Genomic DNA, 23,457 nt, shown 5'->3' on the forward strand with positions numbered 1-23,457 from the left:
ATTTGACAGACTAGTTACACAATATGGGATCAACAAGAAAAGATTTTTAGAATATCAACAAATTAAATCCATAATAAAAAAGAAATTTAAACCGGGTCAAGTTGAACTACAAACACCACCAAGTGTGGTTCAATTTCTTACTCTTAAAACCCCCAAATTACTATCCAAAATATACAGAATGCTTTCTAAAACAGATGAATCAATATCACTTCCTATTGCAAAATGGGAAGCGGATTTATCAGTTAACTTAGACCAAAACTTCTGGTCTCAGATTTGCTTAAAAACCTTTCATCTAATCAGAAATCCCAGTCTTCAATTAATTCAATACAAAATACTACATAGAGTGCACTATACAGGTCATCGGATGTTCAAGATGGGCTTTACGTTTACCAACAACTGCTCACACTGCCAAACCAATTCACCGGACAATTATATCCACGCTCTTTGGTTCTGTCCACCAGTTCAGAAGTTTTGGCGCGAGATATGTGAAGACTTATCAAAGTGTCTGAAATGTAACATTCCAACTTCCCCCTTAGTGTGTTTGTTGGGCAGCTTAGATAATGTCACTTCAGAAAAGAATATAGCCCATATGGTTTTCACTGCCCTATGCATAGCCAAGAAAACAGTCCTCATGAACTGGAAAAATAAAAACAATCTTAATTCTAACCAATATAGAAATTATCTATTAGATTACATTAGTCTTGATACAGCCTCTGCCACCACATCAGATCAATCGCTCTGGGCTCCTTTGATCAGCTCCATCACCTAGTGGGGGTGGGGGGGTCATAGTTTGGTCTCGCCTTCACTGTTGTGATTGGTGTGGGGGTAGGGTCAGGCTTAGGGCATCGAGAGGTTCCCCGGGAGCATCTTCCTTGGGGGGCCCAACCCGGGGTAGCGGTCATGGCCAATTAGGGGCTCTGTTGGCTCTTAGGTGACGGTTTCCTCGTGGCTGCGTGCAGCGGGGCTAGGGGAGGGTCTGTGCTGACGGACGGGGGTTACTGACCTGGTAGCCTGGCTGTCCCTGGGTGGGTCTGGGACAGGCATGAGGTTCTGCGGGCGCTCCGGCTCTGGCCTGGGGCCCTAGCCGGGCCTCGGGGGCTTGGGTCCTGGTTGGTGTGTTGCCGGGGTTGTGGGCGGGTGGGTGTATGGGGGCCCAGCCCTGGCGCAGGGTACCGCCGGTGCGTCGAGCCACCTGGGGGGGTCTTCAACTGGTGGGGGGGGCTTGTCACATCTTGCAGGAGCTTTCCTCTCTTCAGGAACTCTCTCTGCAAGAGGGGGAGATACAGGAGAGGTGGAGGAAGATCTCAGCCTGGGCGTCTATTGTCTTATGTAGTCTGGAAGATGAGTGGATGATGGGGTGGGTGCAGTTTTCTCTGTGGTGGGGTTGGGTGGACTGTCCCGGGCTCTGTGGGGCCGGGGGGCGCCGCTGCACTGGTCCCCGGTTCGGATGGGCCTGGGCCCCCTTTCCCTGGCGGGTCGCGGAGTTTGGGGGTGCCTACTGCGGTCAGCGGGGGAGCTGGCCCCAGGGAGGGGTCACTTGCCCCTCCCTTCCTTCCCTCCCCATCTCCAGCTGCTTCCCTCTTCCCGCTCCACCACAACCACCCACACATGCAGGGCCTTGGAGTAGGGGTGTGTCACCAGGGTGCAGAGGAGGTAACCCCCGTCCCCCCGTCCCCCGTCCCCTTCTGGCTGCCTCTGCCTCAATTTTAATCCCACAACTTAGACATTCACATTACTCACACTCTCATTACACATACATATAGGATCTTGGGGGTGGGCACGCAACACGGAATCCAAATTACCATCAGGGTGTACACCCCACCCCTGGCGTCGTTGCCCACCTCTCAAGTTTAAATACACGTAGACATTGAGGGCTAGCAGGAGGGGCTATGTGCTTACCTGCTGCTCTCTGGCAGGTAGCTCCATGTCCTTCTGGGTTTTAAATGCACCTTAGAACACACATACATCAACACTACAATGAGCGGGTGGAGGGAGGTTAGGAGTCTTCTCTCACCCCCGTTCTCTGCGGCCTGCTGGAGCGGGGGGGGCTAGGAGGAGGAGTTGGCCTCCTCACATCCCGGACTGGGGTCCGGGGTCAGCAGCAGAGGGCCTCCCTGCTGCTGCGGAGTCGGGGTGGTCTGCTTCTCCCCACCGCAGGGAAAAGGGTAACACCACCTGGGTCTGGGTGCAGTTGTATCTGTGTGTGCCTGTATGTCTGTGTCTATATGTCAGGTTGGGTATCAGACGCCACCTCTCTGGGGACATCTCAGGCCCTCCAAGGTTTGGAGCCTATCTCCCCCCACCACTTCCCCTGCCGGGGGCGGACTCCCTCAGACATCGGTGCGTTAGTGGTTCTTTGTGTCCGGGGATGGGCGTCCGGGTACACACCGGCTCACTCCTTGGCGGCTGCTTATCGGGGCCTGGAGCCTGGGGCTCGCTCGGGCCACTTCGGAGGTGGGGTGCCCCCGGCCTCTTGGCCTGGGGCTCGGTCATTCAGGCACAGCTGGCTGCCGGCGGAGCTCACGGGCACGTCACTGCAACCCCCCCTGGCTTCTGCTCCGTGGCTGCTGAATGACCCCTCATCTGGGACTCTCCTCAGCTCTTTCTGGGACAGTGGCACGGCTGCCCCTCTGTTGGTCTTCCTTGGTCTCTTGTGTTCTGGGGGCCTCTGGATGTCTGGAGTTTTGATCTCCTCCATACCTGCTTCATGCCCTGGAGGACGGGGCAGTGGCCCCCCACACCCTCTAGCAGATCATTACATGAAGGAACCTTTTAAAAAAACAAGCGCGTCCATGCTCACAGGTGTACACACGGGTGATCACACGCACAAACTACACCCTTTTTGGCTCCTACCTCAAAGCACATTGTGCTGTCGATCTTACGTGCTGCACAATAATGTTTAATATTTAGTATTTACTGTCATATTCCCATATATCATTGTGATGTTGTTTATTCTATTACTCCCGTTTTCTTCTGCTTGTTTTCTTTTTTCTTTCTCAACAGGTGATCCAGGTGATCGATATATGTATTTTTTTTCCTGCTTATTCTGTTGGTTTTTGTTTTTTGCCCTTCTCCCCCGTCCCTCTTCTCAACTGTTTTTCTTTCCCTCTTTCTTTCTCCCTTTTCTTTCCCCCAGTCAAGTCTGTCCCGTATTCATCAAGTGAAAATAAAATAAATAATAAAAGGTGAATCAAATGGACCATTACGGCAAAGCTGGGATGGTCAATTTGGTAAAGAAAATCCCTTGGGCATCTTTCTTCGCCTTTAGACAATAATTCTGATGGCAAAAGTGCCAAACGGGACAGGCAAAAAAAAGAAAAAAAAAAGAAGAAAGTCTCGATAAATGCACGGCGTTTCGACGGGTACACCGGCTTCCGCGAGTGTGTCACTTATTTAGAGCGATGAAAAAAATAATAAAACATAATTTTATTTTTATATTTCAATATCACAATAATCTTCCAATTTAGAAGTACAAGTTAAAAAGGGCTCCTCCGTGAATTGCAACCTTATCGTGGTGGAGGGGTTTGTGTGTCCCAGGGATCCCAGGGGCTATGTTGTCTGGGGGCTTTTGCCCCCTGGTAGGGTCTCCCATGGCAAATTGGTCCTGGGTGAGGGACCAGACAAAGAGCGATTCAGAAGACCCTTATGAAAAGAACACCGAGGGAACAGTTTACCCTGCCCGGGATAGGGTTACCGGGGCCCGGCCCTGGAGCCAGGCCCGGAGAGGGTGCCCGAGGGCGAGCGTCTGGTGGCCGGGCCTTAGTCCATGGGGCCCGGCCGGGCACAGCCCGAAGAGGAGACATGGGCCCATCCTCCCGCAGGCCCCCCACCCGCAGGAGGCGCCATAGGGGTCGGGTGCATTGTGTGCCGGGTGGCGGCCAGGAGCGGAGGCCCTGGCGGACTGACCCCCGGCTGCCAAGACTGGCAATAGGGACATGGAATGTCACCTCTCTGGTGGGGAAGGAGCCTGAGTTAGTGCGTGAGGTTGAGAGGTACCGGCTAGATATAGTCGGGCTCACCTCTACGCATGGCTTGGGCTCTGGAACCAGTCTCCTGGAGAGGGGCTGGACTCTGTCTCAGTCTGGAGTTGCCCCTGGTGAGAGGCGGCGGGCTGAGGTGGGTATTCTAATATCCCCTCGGCTTGCTGCCGGTACGTTGGGGTTTTTCCCGGTGGACGAGAGGGTTTGTTCCCTGCGCCTTAGGGTCGGGGAACGGGTCCTGACTGTCATCTGCGCTCATGCGCCGAGTGGCAGTTCGGAGTACCCAGCCTTCTTAGAGTCCCTGGGGGGGTGCTGGAAGGTGCTCCACCTGGAGACTCTGTTGTCCTGCTGGGAGACTTCAATGCTCACGTGGGTAACGACAGCGAGACCTGGAGGGGCGTGATTGGGAGGAACGGCCTCCCTGATCTGAACCCGAGCGGTGCTTTGTTATTGGACTTCTGTGCTAATCACAGTTTGGCCATAACGAACACCTTGTTCGAACATAAGAGTGTCCATAAATGCACATGGCACCAGGATGCTCTAGACCGTAGGTCGATGATCGATTTTGTAATCGTATCACCAGACCTGCGACCATATGTTCTGGACACTCGGGTAAAGAGAGGGGCTGAGCTGTCAACTGATCACCACCTGGTGGTGAGTTGGATCAGGTGGCGGGGGAGGACTGCAATGTTGCGTGGACTGGCAGACCGGGGTGGTGGTCCCCATCTTTAAGAAGGGGAACCGGAGGGTGTGTTCCAACTACAGGGGGATCACACTCCTCAGCCTCCCCGGGAACGTCTATGCCAGGGTGCTGGAAAGGAGAGTTCGTCCGCTAGTCGAACCTCGGATACAGGAGGAACAATGCGGTTTTCGTCCTGGTCGCGGAACACTGGACCAGCTCTTCATCGTCTCGAGGATAATTGAGGGTGCATGGGAGTTTGCCCAACCAGTCTACATGTGTTTTGTGGACTTGGAGAAGGCATTCGACCGTGTCCCTCGGGGTGTCCTGTGGGAGGTGTTGCGGGAGTATGGGGTGTCTGGCCCATTGCTACGGGCCATTCGATCCCTAAACAACCGTTGCAAGAGCTTGGTTCGCATTGCTGGCAATAAGTCGGACTCGTTCCCGGTGGGTGATGGGCTCCGCCAGGGCTGCCCTTTGTCACCGGTTCTGTTCATAATTTTTATGGACAGGATTTCTAGGCGCAGCCAAGTGGCGGAGGGCTTTCGCTTTGGTGGCCTCAGAATCTCATCTCTGATTTTTGCGGATGATGTGGTTCTGTTGGCTTCATCGGGTGAGGGCCTCCAGCTCGCACTGGAGCGGTTCGCAGCAGAGTGTGAAGCAGCGGGAATGAGGATCAGCACCTCCAAATCTGAGGCCATGGTTCTCAGCCGGAAAAGGGTGGAGTGCCCACTCCGGGTCGGGGATGAGTTCCTGCCCCAAGTGGAGGAGTTCAAGTATTCAAGAGTTCGGGGTCTTGTTCGCGAGTGATGGGAGAAGGGAGCCGGAGATTGACAGACGGATTGGGGCTGCAGCTGCAGTAATGCAGACGCTGGAGGACACGCTGGAGAGATTATATCTCTCGGCTGGCCTGGGAACGCCTTGGTGTTCCCCCGGATAAGCTGGAGGAGGTGGCTGGGCAGAGGGAGGTCTGGGCCTCTTTGCTTAGGCTGCTGCCCCCGCGACCCGGCCTCGTCTAAAGCGGATGAAGATGGATGGATGGAAGTTAAAAAAAAGAACGAACATAAATAAAATACTCTGCAGCTACATACTTTTATTAATAAACTATTTATTTTCCCAAACTACGCCAAGCCGCAGTATAAGGACTAAAGAGCCGCAGGTTGCTGACCCCTGGTCTAGGTACAGAAGAAGGGTTTTTTTTGGGGGGTTTTTTACTGATGCAATTAAAAAGGGTTGATTTGCGGTGCTACTGAGGAACTGACCCATTAATCTTTACACAGTAATACCATAAAAAAAATTCTTGCATGGGTTTTACATGGGGGTTAATTGCAATGGCATCTTCTCCAACTCGCGGAAACAGCTGTCACACAGGACAGATGGACAAGCCTAGCACACATTTTAATACTGTGAACAGAGCTCGGGGAGCCACACCGTTGCAATGTGGTTGAATTACAATGCTGTGTGATGAGGGATGGACATGACTTTACAGCTGTCCCGCATCTTTTTCCCCCATGATACTTCTGCAAAAACCTACAATTTCTCACTTTTATCTGTTAGAAATATTAAGAAGCTACTCTGAGACAAAAGTGGGGTTTATTTTCAGACACAAGTGCAAAATGTGGTCTGGAGACCTAGGTTGCCATGGAGATGTGGTTTAACAACAGATTTAGCTTGCCATTAGCACAGACCATTAGGCACAGCTTCATCTGGGGCCAGGTGAGGTCATGAGAACACCAGTAACCTCTGGACAACAGCCTGTTCGGTAATGTTAAATGGACAAGGATGCTCCACAAAGGCTGTTCACCAAATCCTTGCAAAGAGCCTAATCCCATAAGCAAACAAGGACTAGCGAAAAGCTTGCAGCTTTGTACTCTTCACTGTCAGTGGGAAATCTGTGCAAATTTAGCTTCAATCAATCTTGCCTCAATTTATTCTCAGAACAGAAGGAACTTTTCAACAAGCACATTTATTTTAAAGATTAATAATAGATTTAAAAGTAGATAAACCATTCGGGCACCAAGCAGTGCTTTTTTAGGATGATCTTCAACTGCATATACTTCCAAATTCTATGCTTTTGTCAGTTTTGAGCAAACTCTGAGCAGACAGAGTTTTCAAATAAAAACCGATCCAAAAATAACACATTTATTAGAAGACTTTTTAAATGTGAAAAGGAAGCACTCAATGCAAACTGCTCCTACTTGAAGCAGTTATCCTCTGTTCCTTTGAGGGTGGGCACAAAGGAACCAAGGTCATTAGTTCAGGCTGCTGCAAACCCTCCTGAGCTAAGGATGGCAAGACATTCATCTGCAGGCACAATTACAAAAAAGGAAAGAAAAAAAAAAGTCTGTGTTCAGAAATGCAGAACAGAGCAAGGCAGAGCAAAGTAGGTTTAAAGAGAAAGAAAGGGGGGCGCCAAGCCCGGGACTGAACAGAGTTCTCAACAGACACCCACACAGACTTTTCTGAGACTCAGACACTGTGACAGCATGGGCTGGTGTCTGCAAAGAGATGGCAGCAGATGAGAAGGAACCCAACCCTCAAAACGCTTGGGAAAAATATCAAAGCGAAGCAACGAACAGTTGGCACTTTGTAGTATCTCCTACGGGTGACATGATCATCTACTGCATAAAAGGAACACTTTAGGTACTTATTTAAATCACAGACAATGGCTGAGGAAGGTATGAAAGCAAAACGGAGGAGAGAAAAAAAAAAAAAATCAGACAGAAGGAATGTGTCTGCTCAGGAAGGTCACGCTGTAATTAGAAAAACCTGTGGCCCGCTGACCTCTCCAGCCAATGAACTGTCATGACAGCCACTATCACCTCTTCAAAGACCATGTGAAAACACGCGGGCACGTTAACTGATAAACTGTTTTTTCTAGTCTTTGAAGTAGAAAAAACTGTTTGCCGACTGATGGGTGAAGGGTGAGGAGTGAGCAGAAAGAGAGTGGGATAAAGGGGGGGCGCTATCCACGCACTGTTACTGTGCTGTATATGCAATTCGCCCCCTTAGTTTGGGAAGTCATATTTTGAAGTCGTGAGTGGAGCAGTCTGGAGGTTGTCACCGTGTTTTTTGATAATGACTGAATGTGTATCCTCTTTCAGAGAAAAGCTGTGAACGAATGAACGTAAAAGTCACAAAGGCCATACTACCGTGACCTCTTATCACTTTAAACTTGGCGCAAGTAGCATGGGTAGACATCCATGGGACTATGAGTGTCTGTGCCTCCGATTTGGATCATTATATGCTGAAAAAAAAACTTTTTTAGTCTCTCTCCAAAAAAAGGCAACTTGTCAACACGAATCTAACATAAGCAACAAAAAATTAAAAAATGCAAAATTTCAAGAACATCGTCACTCTTTGTGCTCAAGTGCTATAATTTGCTTATTGCACATCGAGATGTTTATAAAATACAGTTTTATGATAACAGTTGTTTCGCTGTTAATATGACCTGAACTTAGTTTGTGTCTTCCAGCTGTTCCTAGAAGTCTTTCTTCTGACCACAGTCACACGTGCACCACAACAGTTTATTACTTATAGTAATTTCCACTAAATGGTGATAGGATTAATGAGGATCTACGAGAAAATGTCATTGTAAAGCAGAAGCAGGTGAGGGCTTTCTTTATTTGGTCTTTAAAAAAAACGTTACATTTTGTGCATTTCAGTGTCAGGAAAAAAGAGAAGCAACAGACTTGAGGTTGTCATTAAAGTACAGGTTGTTAATATGTGCTTTTCCTAGAAAATGTTAGCCAGCTTTAACAATCAAAAATAGCTTGACAATCCAAAATGTATATATATATATGGAATGTGATCAAAAATGATTACAACCATCACTCCTAAAAGTCCTTCATTATGTGACGTGAAATGTCCTGTTCCTAATGTTTGTTGTAGCAAAAAGTAACCTCGAGGTGGGCCAACCAGGCTCACTGCTTTTCCCTGGAGTCCATATTTTGCTTTTCAGAAGGAAAGACAGGGAGTGTCTAATGTGGATACACCTGAGGTTTGTGGGCATCCAAGTCTGCATGTGTGTTTGGGTGTTTGTGCATTTGCACATGAGTGTGTGTCTAAGTGAAAGATGTGGTTTGAGCTACGCCCTGCTAATCGTTGCCTGCTGGCTGTGCAGTGCTTTGATAGCCGTGTAGGTCTGTGCACTGAATGGTCTCCTTTGTAAATCAGGTGCATTCTTTCTCCACCATTTCAGGTCCTACCGCAACTGCCTGGACATGAAAAACTACATAAACATGACTGGGAGCAAAATGGGAAACAAAAACCCATTTCACACCTATCACCAGTTCTCTTTGAAATAAAAAAAAGACATTAGAGGGGAATTCAAACACAACTGTAGAGGTGTTTTTAAAAGCCTATTTATCACAGATTATTCAGACAAAAGCCGAAGGTTATCACTATAGGCAATCTAGAGCCTCATGCCTGGAAGAGTTTTTCTTTTGTGGTAAAATCAAGAGGTTATGACAAAAGAGACAACGGTAATGTTCTGAGCGTGATCGTGGCTTAAGAGTTGGGAGTTTGCCTTGTAATCGGAAGGTTGCTGGTTCAAGCCCCAGCTTGGACAGTCTCGGTCGTTCTGCCCTTGGGCAAGACACTTCACCCGTTGCCTACTGGTGGTGGTCAGAGGGCCCGGTGGCGCCAGTGTCCGGCAGCCTCGCCTCTGTCAGTGCGCCCCAGGGTGGCTGTGGCTACAATGTAGCTTGCCATCACCAGTGTGTGAATGTGTGTGTGAATGGGTGGATGACTGGATATGTAAAGCGCTTTGGGGTCCTTAGGGACTAGTAAAGCGCTATATAAATACAGGCCATTTACCATTTACATATGATGGGTTAATCCAAGGATATTAACAATGTATTTTCATTGGTTGTTAAGTGGTTGTTCTGTAATGGTCACACAGCGAATGAGCTCTGGAAACTACGCTTCCTGTAGCTAGCCTTTTTTGTTCAACAGATTAACCTTACATATACTCAGAGGTTTTCTTTAAGTTTTCTCACAACCACAGGCCAAGGAGGTAGCGTTTCTCCAAATGTCTGCGGATAACATGTATAGAGAAGAGCCTGCCACCCAGCTGTTCAGTGAGAAAAATACAGACAGTGAGGTACTGGAACTTGTGGCAGATTCTGCACCTAGTGGTGTTTGTTAATGTCTGAGTGGAGTGTTAGACATCACGAGACGGTGAAAGAATTTACTGTGATCCTAAACTCGCACATGAAGACTGCACCCAAAGCAGCAAAGAACAAAGGCCTCAGAACCTGGGCCTCACGCATTGACATCACACACATCCTCTGCAACCAGACAATGAAACAAAATTGTGGGGCGAAAGCAAGTCTGTTTGAGTGTTTTCCTTCTGAACCAACGCCATCTCAGAGCAAAGATAACATACAACCGAGCGGGATTTTACATTTCCCTGTAACAAAAAAAAAAAAAAAAGAAGCTGCCTTTGTTCAAATGAAGAACCTTATATCAAAAGCTCCTTTATGTTTGGACAAATAACTCAGCCACCTGTGGTTATTGTTTACAGAGGAAAGTCTTCCCCTAACGGTAAAATAATCCTAATGCGGCAGCTGTAACAGAGAGAACTCCCTGGAATCTCTGCAATGCCAGCTGTTCTTCTAACACTGTACCTCAACAGAGAGGTGATACACGAGTATGCAGAGCAGAAAATTCACAATAGATGTGAGATTTTACAACATAAACCAAAAAAACTCTTCCCCTAAAGTATGATTCGCTTTTCTACCGCCTGCCTTAAAAGATTCCATCTATTTCATCATCACAGCAGTATTTAAAAATCAGAAAGCCACCTAAACAAAAATCCTGCTTTGTTAACCAATTTGCTGTTGTCTGACCTTTAGCAACAAATCACTGTTTTATGTCAAAACACCCAAGAAGCGCACAGAAAGTGCAGAGACAGCACGTACCATTCTCCGCCACAGCTGAGGCAACAAAGTTCTTAATGCCCCCTCTTTCTCTCTCTCAAACACACACTCACACACACACACACACATAGAATGACCAGTACTTTGAACGCGGGTCTTTTACATCACTTAGATTCCATAAATTTTTCACTTAATCTTCCTGAAATTCAAAGAGGCTGCTCAGGCCGTGAATCGCTTTGAAATGGAATTAAAAGACTGAGAAAGTTTGCAAGTCACTGAACCAGTGACAAATTTTTGTTGTTGTGTAAAGCTGCTTATCGTTATGTGTTTGAAGAGCCAACACGTTCTATGCCGTATCAGACCGTGATGATAATAAAAGTAATGTGACCAAATATTCCCTTGATATGCCTTGAAAAAAGAAGAAAGTTGTCACGTTTTATGGGGGACGTAGTCATTTTCGTATATTGGTTTAACTGGAAAATATAATCACATCTGGGGTTTGCTTTTCCTTCACATTTCAATGACTAGACCCAAAATTCCTCCCAATATTTGCAAACTAGGGCAAGTGGCTGGCCATTATCTGTGGGGACATAAAGCAGGGGTTGACCCCAGGTCTCAGGTCAACAACAGAGTAGCTCCTCCCGCTCCAGCCAGGTGCATGTGTGGCTTCTGTCTCCATACTGACAAACAAAGGGAGAAAAGTCCTGGCAACTGCTGGTAACTGCATATTCGTTGTGTGTACAAGGCTGGTGAATGTGTCGGGAGTCGGAGGAAAAAACAGCTGAAACTGTTACCTCAAAGAGTGGACAGCTAGTGAGATCAACACTACATCACCCTCAACAGACAGACAACTGTGTGGCAGTTGCTTCAAGCAGCACATGGAGCTGTAAGCCTAAGTAAGTGGGCATTCATTCAGGTATTATGGTAACACACGGTCACACTCAGCAATTAAAGCCGAGCCAAAAATGCAGTTTTCCTGGATATATCAGCACGAACTGATCTGAAGAAAGCAACTATTTACTCCTCTCAGTACAGTATGGCTTCAAAAGGAGAAAGCTACTGGGGCCTCTGTGAAGGGTAAAGAAATGGGCCACTAAGGCCAGTTTGCCAGAAAAAGCATTAAATCTTGGTGGAAAAATGTAGACTCACATGTCTTAACAAAGGTCCTTGGTATGATCTAAAAAACATGGTGACAAACTATGTACTTTACAGGCTGCTAAAGAAAACCAGCTGATTAATTACTTGACTGAACTCCAACTAAGACAAAAAGTTGTCTCCAAGGAACTCACCCAAAGGAAAGTCACCACCGTGCAACAGCATATTTTTATATTAAAAATTAAAGAACAAAGCAGAGCAATTATTTCTACCGCATCATTATTTCTACCAACCTGATCTTTAAATAGAGGGATGCACCCTCCCAGCAAACACCAGCAACAACAACATTTTAATCTTTATAATGCAATAATTTTCCCAGTGTCCCAAATATCGACTGTAGTGATTCCTATACACAGCATGTCCCTGCTACAATTACCCAGCTCTCAGAAAAGGAGAACATCAAAAGGCAACTACCCACAGCAAACTAGTGCCCACTCATGGAATGGCAGACCATAAAAAAGTACTTAAAAGGGATTCACATGGTCAATTTCAAACAGATTCCTTGCAGATTGACTACAGGAGAGGCAAGTGGGTAGGAGGAGGAAACGAAGGAGGAAGGACCTAGGAGGAGCACAAGATGGAGAGACTAAATTAGCAAGCTGTGTGTTTTTGTGGTCTTGGCAATGGGGAGATCCCAAAGGAGAGCTAATGACTGTAGTGGTATCTGGCATGGGGGCCAAGTTTCCTTTACTGTTTTAAAGTCGCCTCCAGTCCATAGCCACCAAGTCATGACCAACATATGCTGAGCTCTCGTCCAATTATACGATTATCAAGGTCGTTCCTCCCACTTATTTCCATTATATGCTGCTGAGCAGATTTTACAGACATTTTGTCCTCCTGGATCTTCTGAAGAAAGGAAAGTCTGTAGAGTCCAGCCTCTAAGGACGCTGAGAGGGCCAGAAAAAAACCCAGACTTATAAGTCTAATAAATAATCATTTAAAAAATGCATGTACATAATGCGTAGTGTATCCAATCATCAGGTTTTATGTATTCCCAGGAAGGACAAGATTATAAAGAGATGATCTGACAGCAAATTTTTATGACATTTCCTACATTTCATTGAGGTCAAGTAACTAAATAAACTGTTAAAGCCCAGAAAATAAAGATATATAACAGATATACAGGCCCCATGCAGGCACAACAGTGGGGCAAAGGTAGCAGTTGTAGCTGACCTCTCAACCGTAAGAGCCCTAAACAACAGAAAGGAGTGGCAAGACTTTTATTGTTCCAGCATGAGAAAAGGAGGCAGAGCCACTTCAGCTTGATGGATGGGTTCCAACTGGGAAAGTGAGGCTGGGGATAAAGACTTCTATCCCGCCATAAAACTCTGCTGCTCTTGGTCTTCACACACCCAGTAACTTCTGTGTTTAAGTGTGGAATAACAAGAAAACTACGCTATCTGAGTGATTCAACAGGCTAGACAGGTTGCAACACCTTCATTAAGGAAAATGTATACAAGGCTGCAGTGCTCAGATCTCAATCCCTTAATGTACTGGAAAGCAGTCGAGGTGATGTGTGTGTGTCTGTGGAAAGAAAGTCACGGTTTCCCCTTTAATTTTACCACCGGCTGTTGAGTGAAACAATCACATCAGACAAAGGATGACAGAGCGCGATAGATGGAGCTATGAGACATCTACCGTGCACACTGTAGACTGTTTGAACCAGACTTCTGAGGCAAGCCCTCAGGTGCTAAAGCAGGTCTAGGCTGGTAGGTGCAGTATAAGCATAAATGGTCAACCTGCTATTTCAAGACACGTCTTTGGAGAAGGCCATTGCACGTACAAGTAAACAATGTATTGCTGAGACTGACTTATGATTAGTCATTTTGGAAAGGCCCGATGCAAGCTTCCAAAGTGAAACATCTGTTATGACACAACGGTCACATTGCATCTCCAGTCAAATCAAAGATAGAAAGAAAGAAGGTATCCTGCTCTGATCTCACAGTTATAGATGTAGCAATGGCTGCGTGATTTCCATCTACGGCACGCTGTGTCACCAGTGACCTACAATGTGTGAGATCATATAGCTGTCATTTCTTCCCACACCATCTTTTACCAAAACTGGAAAACTCCCTGCATAGAGGACAAGTACAGGAAGAGCTTTAAAGTTCAAGTGCACATCTTGGGTTTTTGCTCAAGTACCATTCTAGTTATGACAACAGTGTTTACAGATATCTAGAAATGAAGCACTGGTTTGTTTTGGTTTTTTTATAGGTCAAATGGAAAAAGTGATTTTTTCCCCCCACCATCAGTTTTGTATATTTGCCAAGAGCACACTTCAGATTTAGCTTTCTCTTCTGTTCTCTTCAGCTCACTTAACTCACTTCGGTTATCACATTCTCACTCTTTAACTAGAAGGCCATCTGTGAAGGGTACTTCATAAAACTTAGTCAGGAATGACTTTATAAACTCTGAATGTAGCTTTAGTGTATCTGATTCTTGGATCCTAGCTGTTTTTCTTCCAGATTTTACACATACCTGAATCCTTCTTGCTCCCCTTGCCTCCATCTCTGTTCTTCTTCAGCACTGCCTTGAACATGGCAAGATTCCTGGAATCCTTTCTGCAGAGCCCCTGGGGTTAAAGCAAATAAAAACATTCATTAACCCACAGTCACAACAGGATAACTGAGATGCATCCATTGTCAGTCTAACAAAACAGGCAGTTTTCTGTATTCACGTGCAAATAAGAAAACAGATTAAACACAAGGCCTTTTTTGTTGTTTTTAATCAAGAATTAAGCAAAAAACAGGCCAAATGTGTCCTCAAGCTTGGAACACAGCAATGGCAAAACAGTGTACTGTATATCTGCATTTCTATCTGTTTAGCTGGCACTCGCCCGGGAGTGTTCCCACAGCACTCCCACTCCTGCAGGTCATCAGTGGAGGGGAGCATGGAAAGAATGCTCTAATATTTAAACAGAAAAGGACAAGTTCTGCTATCTTGTTATGCAGGAAAACAGTCGGTCGAATGCCCCGAATTCCACATGCAATCGACGCTACGGGGCTGCACTTGGGTGTTTACAACTGATATCCATGGTTCCTCCCAACCCTGTGTTCATTTTGAAACCTTAGAGTTAAACGGTATAACATGAACTCAAGGTCTGGCCTGGATGTTCTTGCTTACTTTGGGATTATTTATAGTCTTTACGTAGCTGGACAACAGTAAAAACATTCATAACACAGCGTTGCCTAGAACAGTTAATTGTGTGGGATTTTTGGTTACCATCCCTCTGAACACATTACAGGCTCCTACAGTACTGTATTAATAGCAGCAGAGCAATCTTTCCAATGACGAGAAAAGAATGGTTTCAACCAAATAAGGATATGCCATGTGCAAACAAAACATAGATCTTAACCCAGAGGCCAGGCTTCACAAATCTAGGTCCTCTTACTGCTTATTGAAAGAGGCTTCTGAATCACCCTTTTCCCCCTGTATACACCATTTTTTTTATTTTAATCCTTTACCTTTTTATACCCAAAACCAAACCTTAACAAGAAATGTACCTGATTTGTTATAGTATAAGACATGTGCACACTGCTTTTATGTGTAGAGGCAGAGATATTGCAGTTCATGACATCACAGTGCAAAATTAGGAGGAGTTGGTAGTTTCTGTGTGGGAGCTCGCTGCTCATCGCCACAGTAACAATAAACATTACGCAGGTGAACCCAAAGGAAATGAGAAACGCCCTCTTAAAACTCTAAAAGCCAACATGACAAATTCCTTCCATCCCCCCCCATTGCAGCCACTGGACACAAACACACACACAAAGTCAGCACCCAGTGAGAGAATGAGGTTCACCTCTTCAGGCATCATATACAGTTAATCATTCCTAATTCTGAGCTATGCGTCTATCAGCTGTTTGCATCAGGTGCGGAGTTACAGTGTACATATTACTTGAAAGAAAGCCAACCATGTGTCATCACTGTCGTAATGACAGCTTTAAAAAAAGCACAATGATGACAGCATTATTAAAAGTCCATGAGCATTTTAGCTCTGGGAAGGGAAAACGTAGAAAGATTGCTGCATACAGTGTAATGGAGAGCGATTAGAGACACTGGCATAGATACACTCTAGCCAACCGAACACAACTATGACACAAGGTTGCAACAGCCACAGGTGGTCACGGAACAACATCTGGTAAACTAAAGTACTGTGTTACAAACACTGCTTTGTTTAAACTCCCCAAAGCATCAAAAATGAAAAACCTTAAAATGATATTGGTGCCAATTAGATCTACACTCACTGGCCAGTTCACATGTTCATTGATAAATGCGGGCAGGTAATCGTCCAATCATGAGGCAAGAACTCGACGAATTTGACTTGCTGCCATGAAACTGATACAAACTGTAAATATGGTCAAGATGACCATATTTACTGGGAAGTTCAAGCTGAGCACCATTGGATGGAAGGTGATTTAAGTGACATGATATCAGTGCCAGATGGAGTGGGGTGAGCATTTCAGACACTGCTCATCTACTGGGATTTTTTCCACGAAAACACTAAAAAACAAAGAAGCAGTTCTCTGGGAGAAAAATGCCTTACTGATGTCAGAGGTTAAAGGAGAAAGGGACAAAACGCTTTGAGCTAATAGGAAGGCAACACTAACTCAACTAACCAGTCTTTACAACTAAGCTATGCAGAAGAGCATAGCTCTGCACAACACTTCAAACCCTGAAGCAGCAGAAGTCCACATCTTAAAGCAAATGTTCAGCTAAGAACACTGAAACTGAGGCTACAATTCACACATATTCACAAGAATTGAACAATATAAGATAGTGAAAACATTGCCTTGTCTGATTAGTCTAAATTTCCACTGCAGCATTCAGATGGTAGAGTCAGAATTTGGCAACAAGAAAGCACGGATCCATCCCGCCTTGCATCAACAGCTCAGGCTGCTGCTGGTGTTGGTGTTGGCCCTGATTAGGAGTAGGGGGTAAATGAATATTGTGACTGATCATGCTCATCCCTGTATGACCACAGTGTGCCCATGTTCTGAAGGCTGCTTCAAACAAGAAAGCACATCATGTCACAAAGCTCTAATTATCTCCAAATGTTTTCTTGAACATGACAATGAGTTCACTGGACTCAAATAGCCTCCACAGACAGCAGAGTTCAATCCAATAGAGCACCTTTAGGATGTGGTGGAACAGGAGATTCTCATCATGGATGTCCAGCAACTGTGCTCTGCCATGAAAGCTTAAGGCTACTCTGAAGGCCCAACCTAGTACTTACGGGGTGTACCCACTAAGGTGACCAGCGAATACACTGTTATAGATCAAAATGTAAAAAAAACAGACAAAGTAGGATGATTTTCATGACAAACTAAGTGTCTTTATTAAGTCTTCTGGATAATCACAAACAACATTTTGTGTTAATGCCGCCTAAGCCTTGCATTGTTTTTATTGGCAGTGGTTGTGGGGAATCCTGAAAAAGGTTAATGAAATCAAAGCCTAATCCCCACGACAGCAGAAGTATTTCGATCAGCATAGCGGGGCTATAAATTTGACATTTGTAAGACAGTCCCCTCAGAGAAGAAGCACAAACCGCATGCTACGCAGAGCGATGGGAATCAATATTCTTTAAGCCTTCAAGGTCTGGTCCATCCCAGTGCACAAAGCTGTGTTTGTATATTAGCATGGCCCCTTACTAAGGGCCTCTCAAAATTAAAACAGAGCAGCGCAAGTCCCATCAAGGCTCAAGGGTCTGCAGAAACACACATTTACCCAGTGAAAAAGTAGTTAATTTGCTGCTGCTCTTGTTTATTTGAGGCAAATTGTCATAAAGTTCCAACAGACCATCTAAAGGGATACACACGAAAGACCGCATCATGATTTTCCCACTGCTAGCATTTTAACCAAACATACATGTCAGCACGAAGACCTTCACACGAGAGCTGTCTGTTACTCTGTAAAAGCTCAAGGCAAAAATAAAACTGACTCCAATCTGCGGTATAATGTCAAGGCAGCTTCCCTTTTAGAAAAAAAAGAAATTGGAGCCTGGGTGGGTTAAAAGGAGCCTCAGGTTATCCATATATTTGTTTTCCAGGTCATTCCCAATGTGACACAGTTCAAATCCAGACAGGTTACAAAACAGGAAAGATCCACACCTGCACAATGCCGACGTGACATGTGGTTAATGGGGCCAGCTAGCTATACCATAGTCATCTGAGAAGATGCCTATATAGAGAACAGAAAGGGGATTGTTTGTCCTGATTACATCTGGTGGGGAAGCATTTAACAAACACTGATGCTGGCGAGTTAGCCTGCTTTGCACTTTATTAAGTGGCAAACAATAGAGAGTGTACCCTCAAGCTCAGATGAGCTTCCAGCATTGGAGCAAACAGCTATTTTCCACCCCATGCGTTCATCTCTTTCCTGTTGATATGCCCTGCCAGCTCTCTTCATCGACTGATTCTACATGAGTGACTGCTCTCAGTTTTCCACCCTGTTGTCATAGCAACATGGAAATTCTCACTTTGGGCTGACCTTCAAGCTGGTTTATCAAACAAGCTAGCCTAGAAGCAAACTAGTGAGACTTCAAAATTCTCATGTGAAATCCATAATTATCTCTTTTATTTGCTGTCCATTCGCTGGGTGCAGGAAACAGGCCTAGCCTGGCCTGTGAGTTCAAGGGTCCATAAACAATAGGGCAAGTTAGCTAACAAACCTTTGAAAGAGGAAGTGCTGGAAGTAGGTAGATAGGAAAGCGCAGTCTGAGTGTCAGCCACTGTAAACAAAAGGTTGTTATTCACACTAAAGCAACTGGAAGAGAAATAACAAAAGGACAGATATTTTTATGGCACTTCTCTACCGGTTTGACTTAAGTGTTTCCTGCTCAGCCTTTTCCCTGCACCAGCCTATAGGAAGCAGGCCTTCATCTTGTAATTAGGGGGAAATACCTTGAAATATTAATGGATGACTTAAACATTGTGATTAACCCACAAACAAATTACACAGGTGATCATATGGTCTGCTATCCAGGTTTTTCCTGAGCTAAAGGTGGTAATATTTGGAGAAGAAAATGGAGTACTAAGCACTTACTAGCATGCTTTGTTAGCCTGATGGTCTTTACCATTAAGCATACATGAGCACATATAATTTGTGAGCATTAAACATGCTCCAAAAGATAGTAACACCAAATGCATGGTCAAGACCATCAAGTTCAGGGATTCGAAATAGCATAAATGGTGTCTAGCAGACAAGTAGGGCCAAAACTGCCATGGATTAAGGATTACTGTCATTATAACAGCTGAGTTATTGAAAGAAAAAGTCACCCCTTTCACAGCTTTTAGTAGTAAACTAGTAAAGAGATTTAAGAGATTTTTTTTACTGTTCTAAAGTTGAACATTTTCACCAGGACGTCTATAGTAATTGCCTCACTACTGTAAAAGTCACCGCATCACACTGCTATACACAAAAACTGTTCTAAGTTAAACCAAGTTATGTCTCTGTAATGGGCATGTGGTATCAAACAACTTACAAATGTCAACAAATCAGTATGCATGTATGCATCTTGGAACTCTGAAAGCCAGTATGACAAATGAGTATACAAAAATAATGAGAAACCCAAAGAGGCGACATCATTTGTGCCAAACAAGTTATGAGAGAAAAGAAAGAGCAGAAGCAAAACCAATGAGTGCACTCTGGTCACCATTTGATTCAAAGGTCTGAATGAATCATGTGTACAAGTTGCAGCAGCCCTAAGGATAACCTTAAGGATACACCAGTGTCAAAGAAATGGACTAGAAATCAAACCTGCTACCTCCCTGTAGCTGAAATGGATTTAAATGCTCTCATGTTCCTGTTATTAGAGCTAATATTCAAGTTTCTGTAGTCAAGAAATGCCTTTAAGCATCAGAAAAAGCAGTGGTTTATAGTATCATCTTTCCAATGCATAAACTTTCCCAGAACACAAAGAAGCCTTTGAAGAACTCGGCAACGTGCATTTCTACAGGAAATGAAGGACTACATTTCTAATAATAATAATAATAATAATAATAGGGCAAAGTAATACAATCACATCAACTACTACATGGCTTGTAAGTAATATCATGTGGCTTGATCATTTCAGCAAATTTAACAAATATCATGGGAAAACGCTTCAAAACTAAACAATGAGAAAAAAGCTCAGCACTCCTTTGTTTGTTTACTTTTAGCCAGTAGAAAATCATCATTTCATCAAAGGCCGCGGCAAATCCAAGGTTCGAGCTTGGGGCAAAATAAGCTTGGTTCTTATTGAGGATGACGAGCCAAATGGCTTAGTGCAAAACTTAAAAAGATAATAAATCTGACCTACTTATAAGACTGGCATGGGAAGCTTCAAAATAGAAGAAAATCATTCCCAACAGGCAACCCCCCCCCCCCAAAACAAAACAAAACAAAACAAAACAAAAACTAGCAGACACAAAACTTTATCTATTACAGCAGCTGAAGTAACCATTCATTAACAGAAAGTTCAGGTGCGTGCCAAACTTCAAACTCAAGAGCGTGTTTTACCCCCTTTTGTCCTTTTGTCTATCACCTGAGATTATATAATGGCAATAATCAGTGTTTAACTGACTTTAGCATCAGTGAATAAGTAGGACAGTTAGTAAGAATGGAGTAAAAACAGTGCCTTTTGTGTTCGGTTATACCCCTAATCCCTGTGTCAGCAGTGAAAATGAGTGAACCTGTTTGATTTTATCCATGAACTATCTAGAAGCGTTAAGGCATGTTTAATGGGCTAGTGAGTGCTCTGAATATAGAGTTACATTTCGGGGTCTGGAAACTAAACCTGGCGTGGGAATTGTCAGAGTAAGGCAAGACCATGCAGTGAATTTGCATAAAACAGCACTAATTTAGATAAACAGATCACTAGGTACTATGAATTTACGAATGAGCCGGCATGGTTTCCGCTCTTCGCTCCCAGGTTAGACCACCTCCGATGTAACTCCACACTGAGTAACAATGTTGCGTCAATTTCCGTCCTCATCTCTTGTTCTCCATTATGACTAAACACTCTTATCACTCTGATACTAAATTGCTGCAGAAGTGAAGTGGAAATAAAAATCTGCAGTAAAAATAAATAAAGCCAAATCGTTGCTACTTAGACTCAGTTTGGTATTCACTTCTGTGAGAGACTAGTATTTGAGTAAGAGTAAATCATTAACAAGCAGTGCGCAAAGTCTACAGGAAGTCCATGCAACAAATCTCTATTAAGGTTTTATCAATCAGTGAGTCACAAAAAGAATTATAGCAAAGCGCCAGTGCACCAAACAAAAAAACATTACAAATGATAGATCTTCACCGCCGTGTTTGTACTTTTGTATTTCCATTCATTTTTCATAAAAAAGTACAAACCGGATTCCAAAAAAGCTGGGACACTAAACAAATTGTGAATAAAAACTGAATGCAATGATGTGGAGATGGCAAATGTCAATATTTTATTCAGAATAGCATATAAATCATGGAACAAAAGTTTAAACTGAGAAAAGTTACCATTTTAAGGGAAAAATATGGTGATTCAAAATGTCATGGTGTCAACAAATCCCAAAAAAGTTGGGACGAGGCCATTTTCACCACTGTGTGGCATCTCCCCTTCTTCTTACAACACTCAACAGTCGTCTGGGGACGGAGGAGACCAGTTTCTCAAGTTTAGAAATAGGAATGCTCTCCCATTCTTGTCTAATACAGGCCTCTAACTGTTCAATCGTCTTGGGCCTCCTTTGTCGCACCTTCCTCTTTATGATGCGCCAAATGTTCTCTATAGGTGAAAGATCTGGACTGCAGACTGGCCATTTCAGTACCCGGATCCTTCTCCTACGCAGCCAAGATGTTGTGATTGATGCAGAATGTGGTCTGGCATTATCTTGTTGAAAAATGCAGGGTCTTCCCTGGAAGAGATGACGTCTGGATGGGAGCATATGTTGTTCTAGAACCTGAATGTATTTTTCTGCATTGATGGTGCCTTTCCAGACATGCAAGCTGCCCATGCCACACGCACTCATGCAACCCCATACCATCAGAGATGCAGGCTTCTGAACTGAGCGTTGATAACAACTTGGGTTGTCCTTGTCCTCTTTGGTCCGGATGACATGGCGTCCCACATTTCCAAAAAGAACTTCAAATCGTGACTCGTCTGACCACAGAACAGTCTTCCATTTTGCCACACTCCATTTTAAATGATCCCTGGCCCAGTGAAAACGCCTGAGCTTGTGGATCTTGCTTAGAAATGGCTTCTTCTTTGCACTGTAGAGTTTCAGCTGGCAACGGCGGATGGCACAGTGGATTGTGTTCACTGACAATGGTTTCTGGAAGTATTCCTGAGCCCATTCTGTGATTTCCTTTACAGTAGCCTTCCTGTTTGTGGTGCAGTGTCGTTTAAGGGCCCGGAGATCACGGGCATCCAGTATGGGTTTACGCCCTTGACCCTTACGCAAAGAGATTGTTCCAGATTCTCTGAATCTTCGGATGATGTTATGCACAGTTGATGATGATAACTGCAAAGTCTTTGCAATCTTTCGCTGGGTAACACCTTTCTGATATTGCTCCACTATCTTTCTGCGCAACATTGTGGGAATTGGTGATCCTCTACCCATCTTGGCTTTTGAGAGACACTGCCACTCTGAGAAGCTCTTTTTATACCCAATCATGTTGCCAATTAACCTAATTAGTGTTAATTGGTCTTCCAGCTCTTCGTTATGCTCAAATTTACTTTTTCCAGCCTCTTATTGCTACTTGTCCCAACTTTTTTGGGATTTGTTGACACCGTGAAATTTTGAATCAACATATTTTTCCTTTCAAAGGATACATTTTCTCGGATTGAACTTTTGATCTGTCATCTACCTTCTATTCTGAATAAAATATTAACATTTGCCATCTCCACATCATTGCATTCAGTTTTTATTCACAATTTGTTTGGTGTCCCAACTTTTTTGGAATCCGGTTTGTAATAATGAACAAACAAATATCAATAAACACTTGAGACAGGTTACCATTCTGTAAGTTGGCTATATGGCTCCAAAATGACGAGGTTTTTCAGGTGTGCGTTTTAGCAAAGACGGGTAAACGTTGACATCTCACTGATCCAAATAAGATTTGTTTTCCTAAGTCCTTGTTATGACAGGAATACAATATTGGTCTGGGTACAAAACATTTGCACACAGCAGCTCTTTGTTGACGACTGGCTCATCGGTTTGTGGGAACCCAAACACTTCCATACTTCCAAACATAACCAATGTATTTATGTAGACCAGGAGAACATAAAAGCAAGTGGAAAACAGCACACATTCCACAATGGTGACATATGGCCACAGTAAAATTGTTAACAAACCATCGAGTTTCGCTTTGCCTGCTTTCTTCGTCTATAGTGACCTTCACGGGTGCTTGCTGCAGACTGGTCCAGCCCACTCTACAATGAAGGAGAGCAACAAGCCGCACACAGATGAGAGTACAACTCACACAACTATGTGCAATTTGCAGACACCAGTCACACATGCAAAGGAGATATTGCACACAGGTCATCGCACATTCCTCCCACAGACTCTAAACTAGTGTCAACTAAATAATCATCAAATTCATTTGAAATACAAATAAAGTGAATCCTCCAAATAGTGTGTTGTGCTGTTTTTACACACGTTCTTTTGGTTTATATATATGACCCTCTCTCTCTCTATCACCGCATCTCTGGAGTTCTCAAAAATAGCTTGAAAATGTAAATCAGTAACAGCTGGTACTAAGAAGAACCTCCAAACAATCACGTGATTTAGACACACACAGCCTA

General features: G+C 44.4%; 1 protein-coding gene across 4 annotated transcripts in view; it reads right to left on the reverse strand.

The window, feature by feature from the left end:
- The window catches only part of LOC146500758 (protein TANC1-like), a 119,852-nt gene that overhangs the window by 92,215 nt on the left and 4,180 nt on the right, over positions 1 to 23,457 (reverse strand). For all 4 annotated transcript variants that reach the window (XM_085136288.1, XM_085136287.1, XM_085136285.1 and 1 more), the window contains exon 2: positions 14,175 to 14,268. In XM_085136288.1, the coding sequence (XP_084992414.1) occupies positions 14,175 to 14,235 (61 nt within the window). In that variant the 5' untranslated portion in view covers positions 14,236 to 14,268. The remainder of the gene's footprint in view (positions 1 to 14,174; positions 14,269 to 23,457) is intronic.

The sequence above is a fragment of the Neolamprologus multifasciatus genome, chromosome 16, assembly GCF_963576455.1.
Source record: "Neolamprologus multifasciatus chromosome 16, fNeoMul1.2, whole genome shotgun sequence".
NCBI classification, from domain to species: domain Eukaryota; kingdom Metazoa; phylum Chordata; class Actinopteri; order Cichliformes; family Cichlidae; genus Neolamprologus; species Neolamprologus multifasciatus.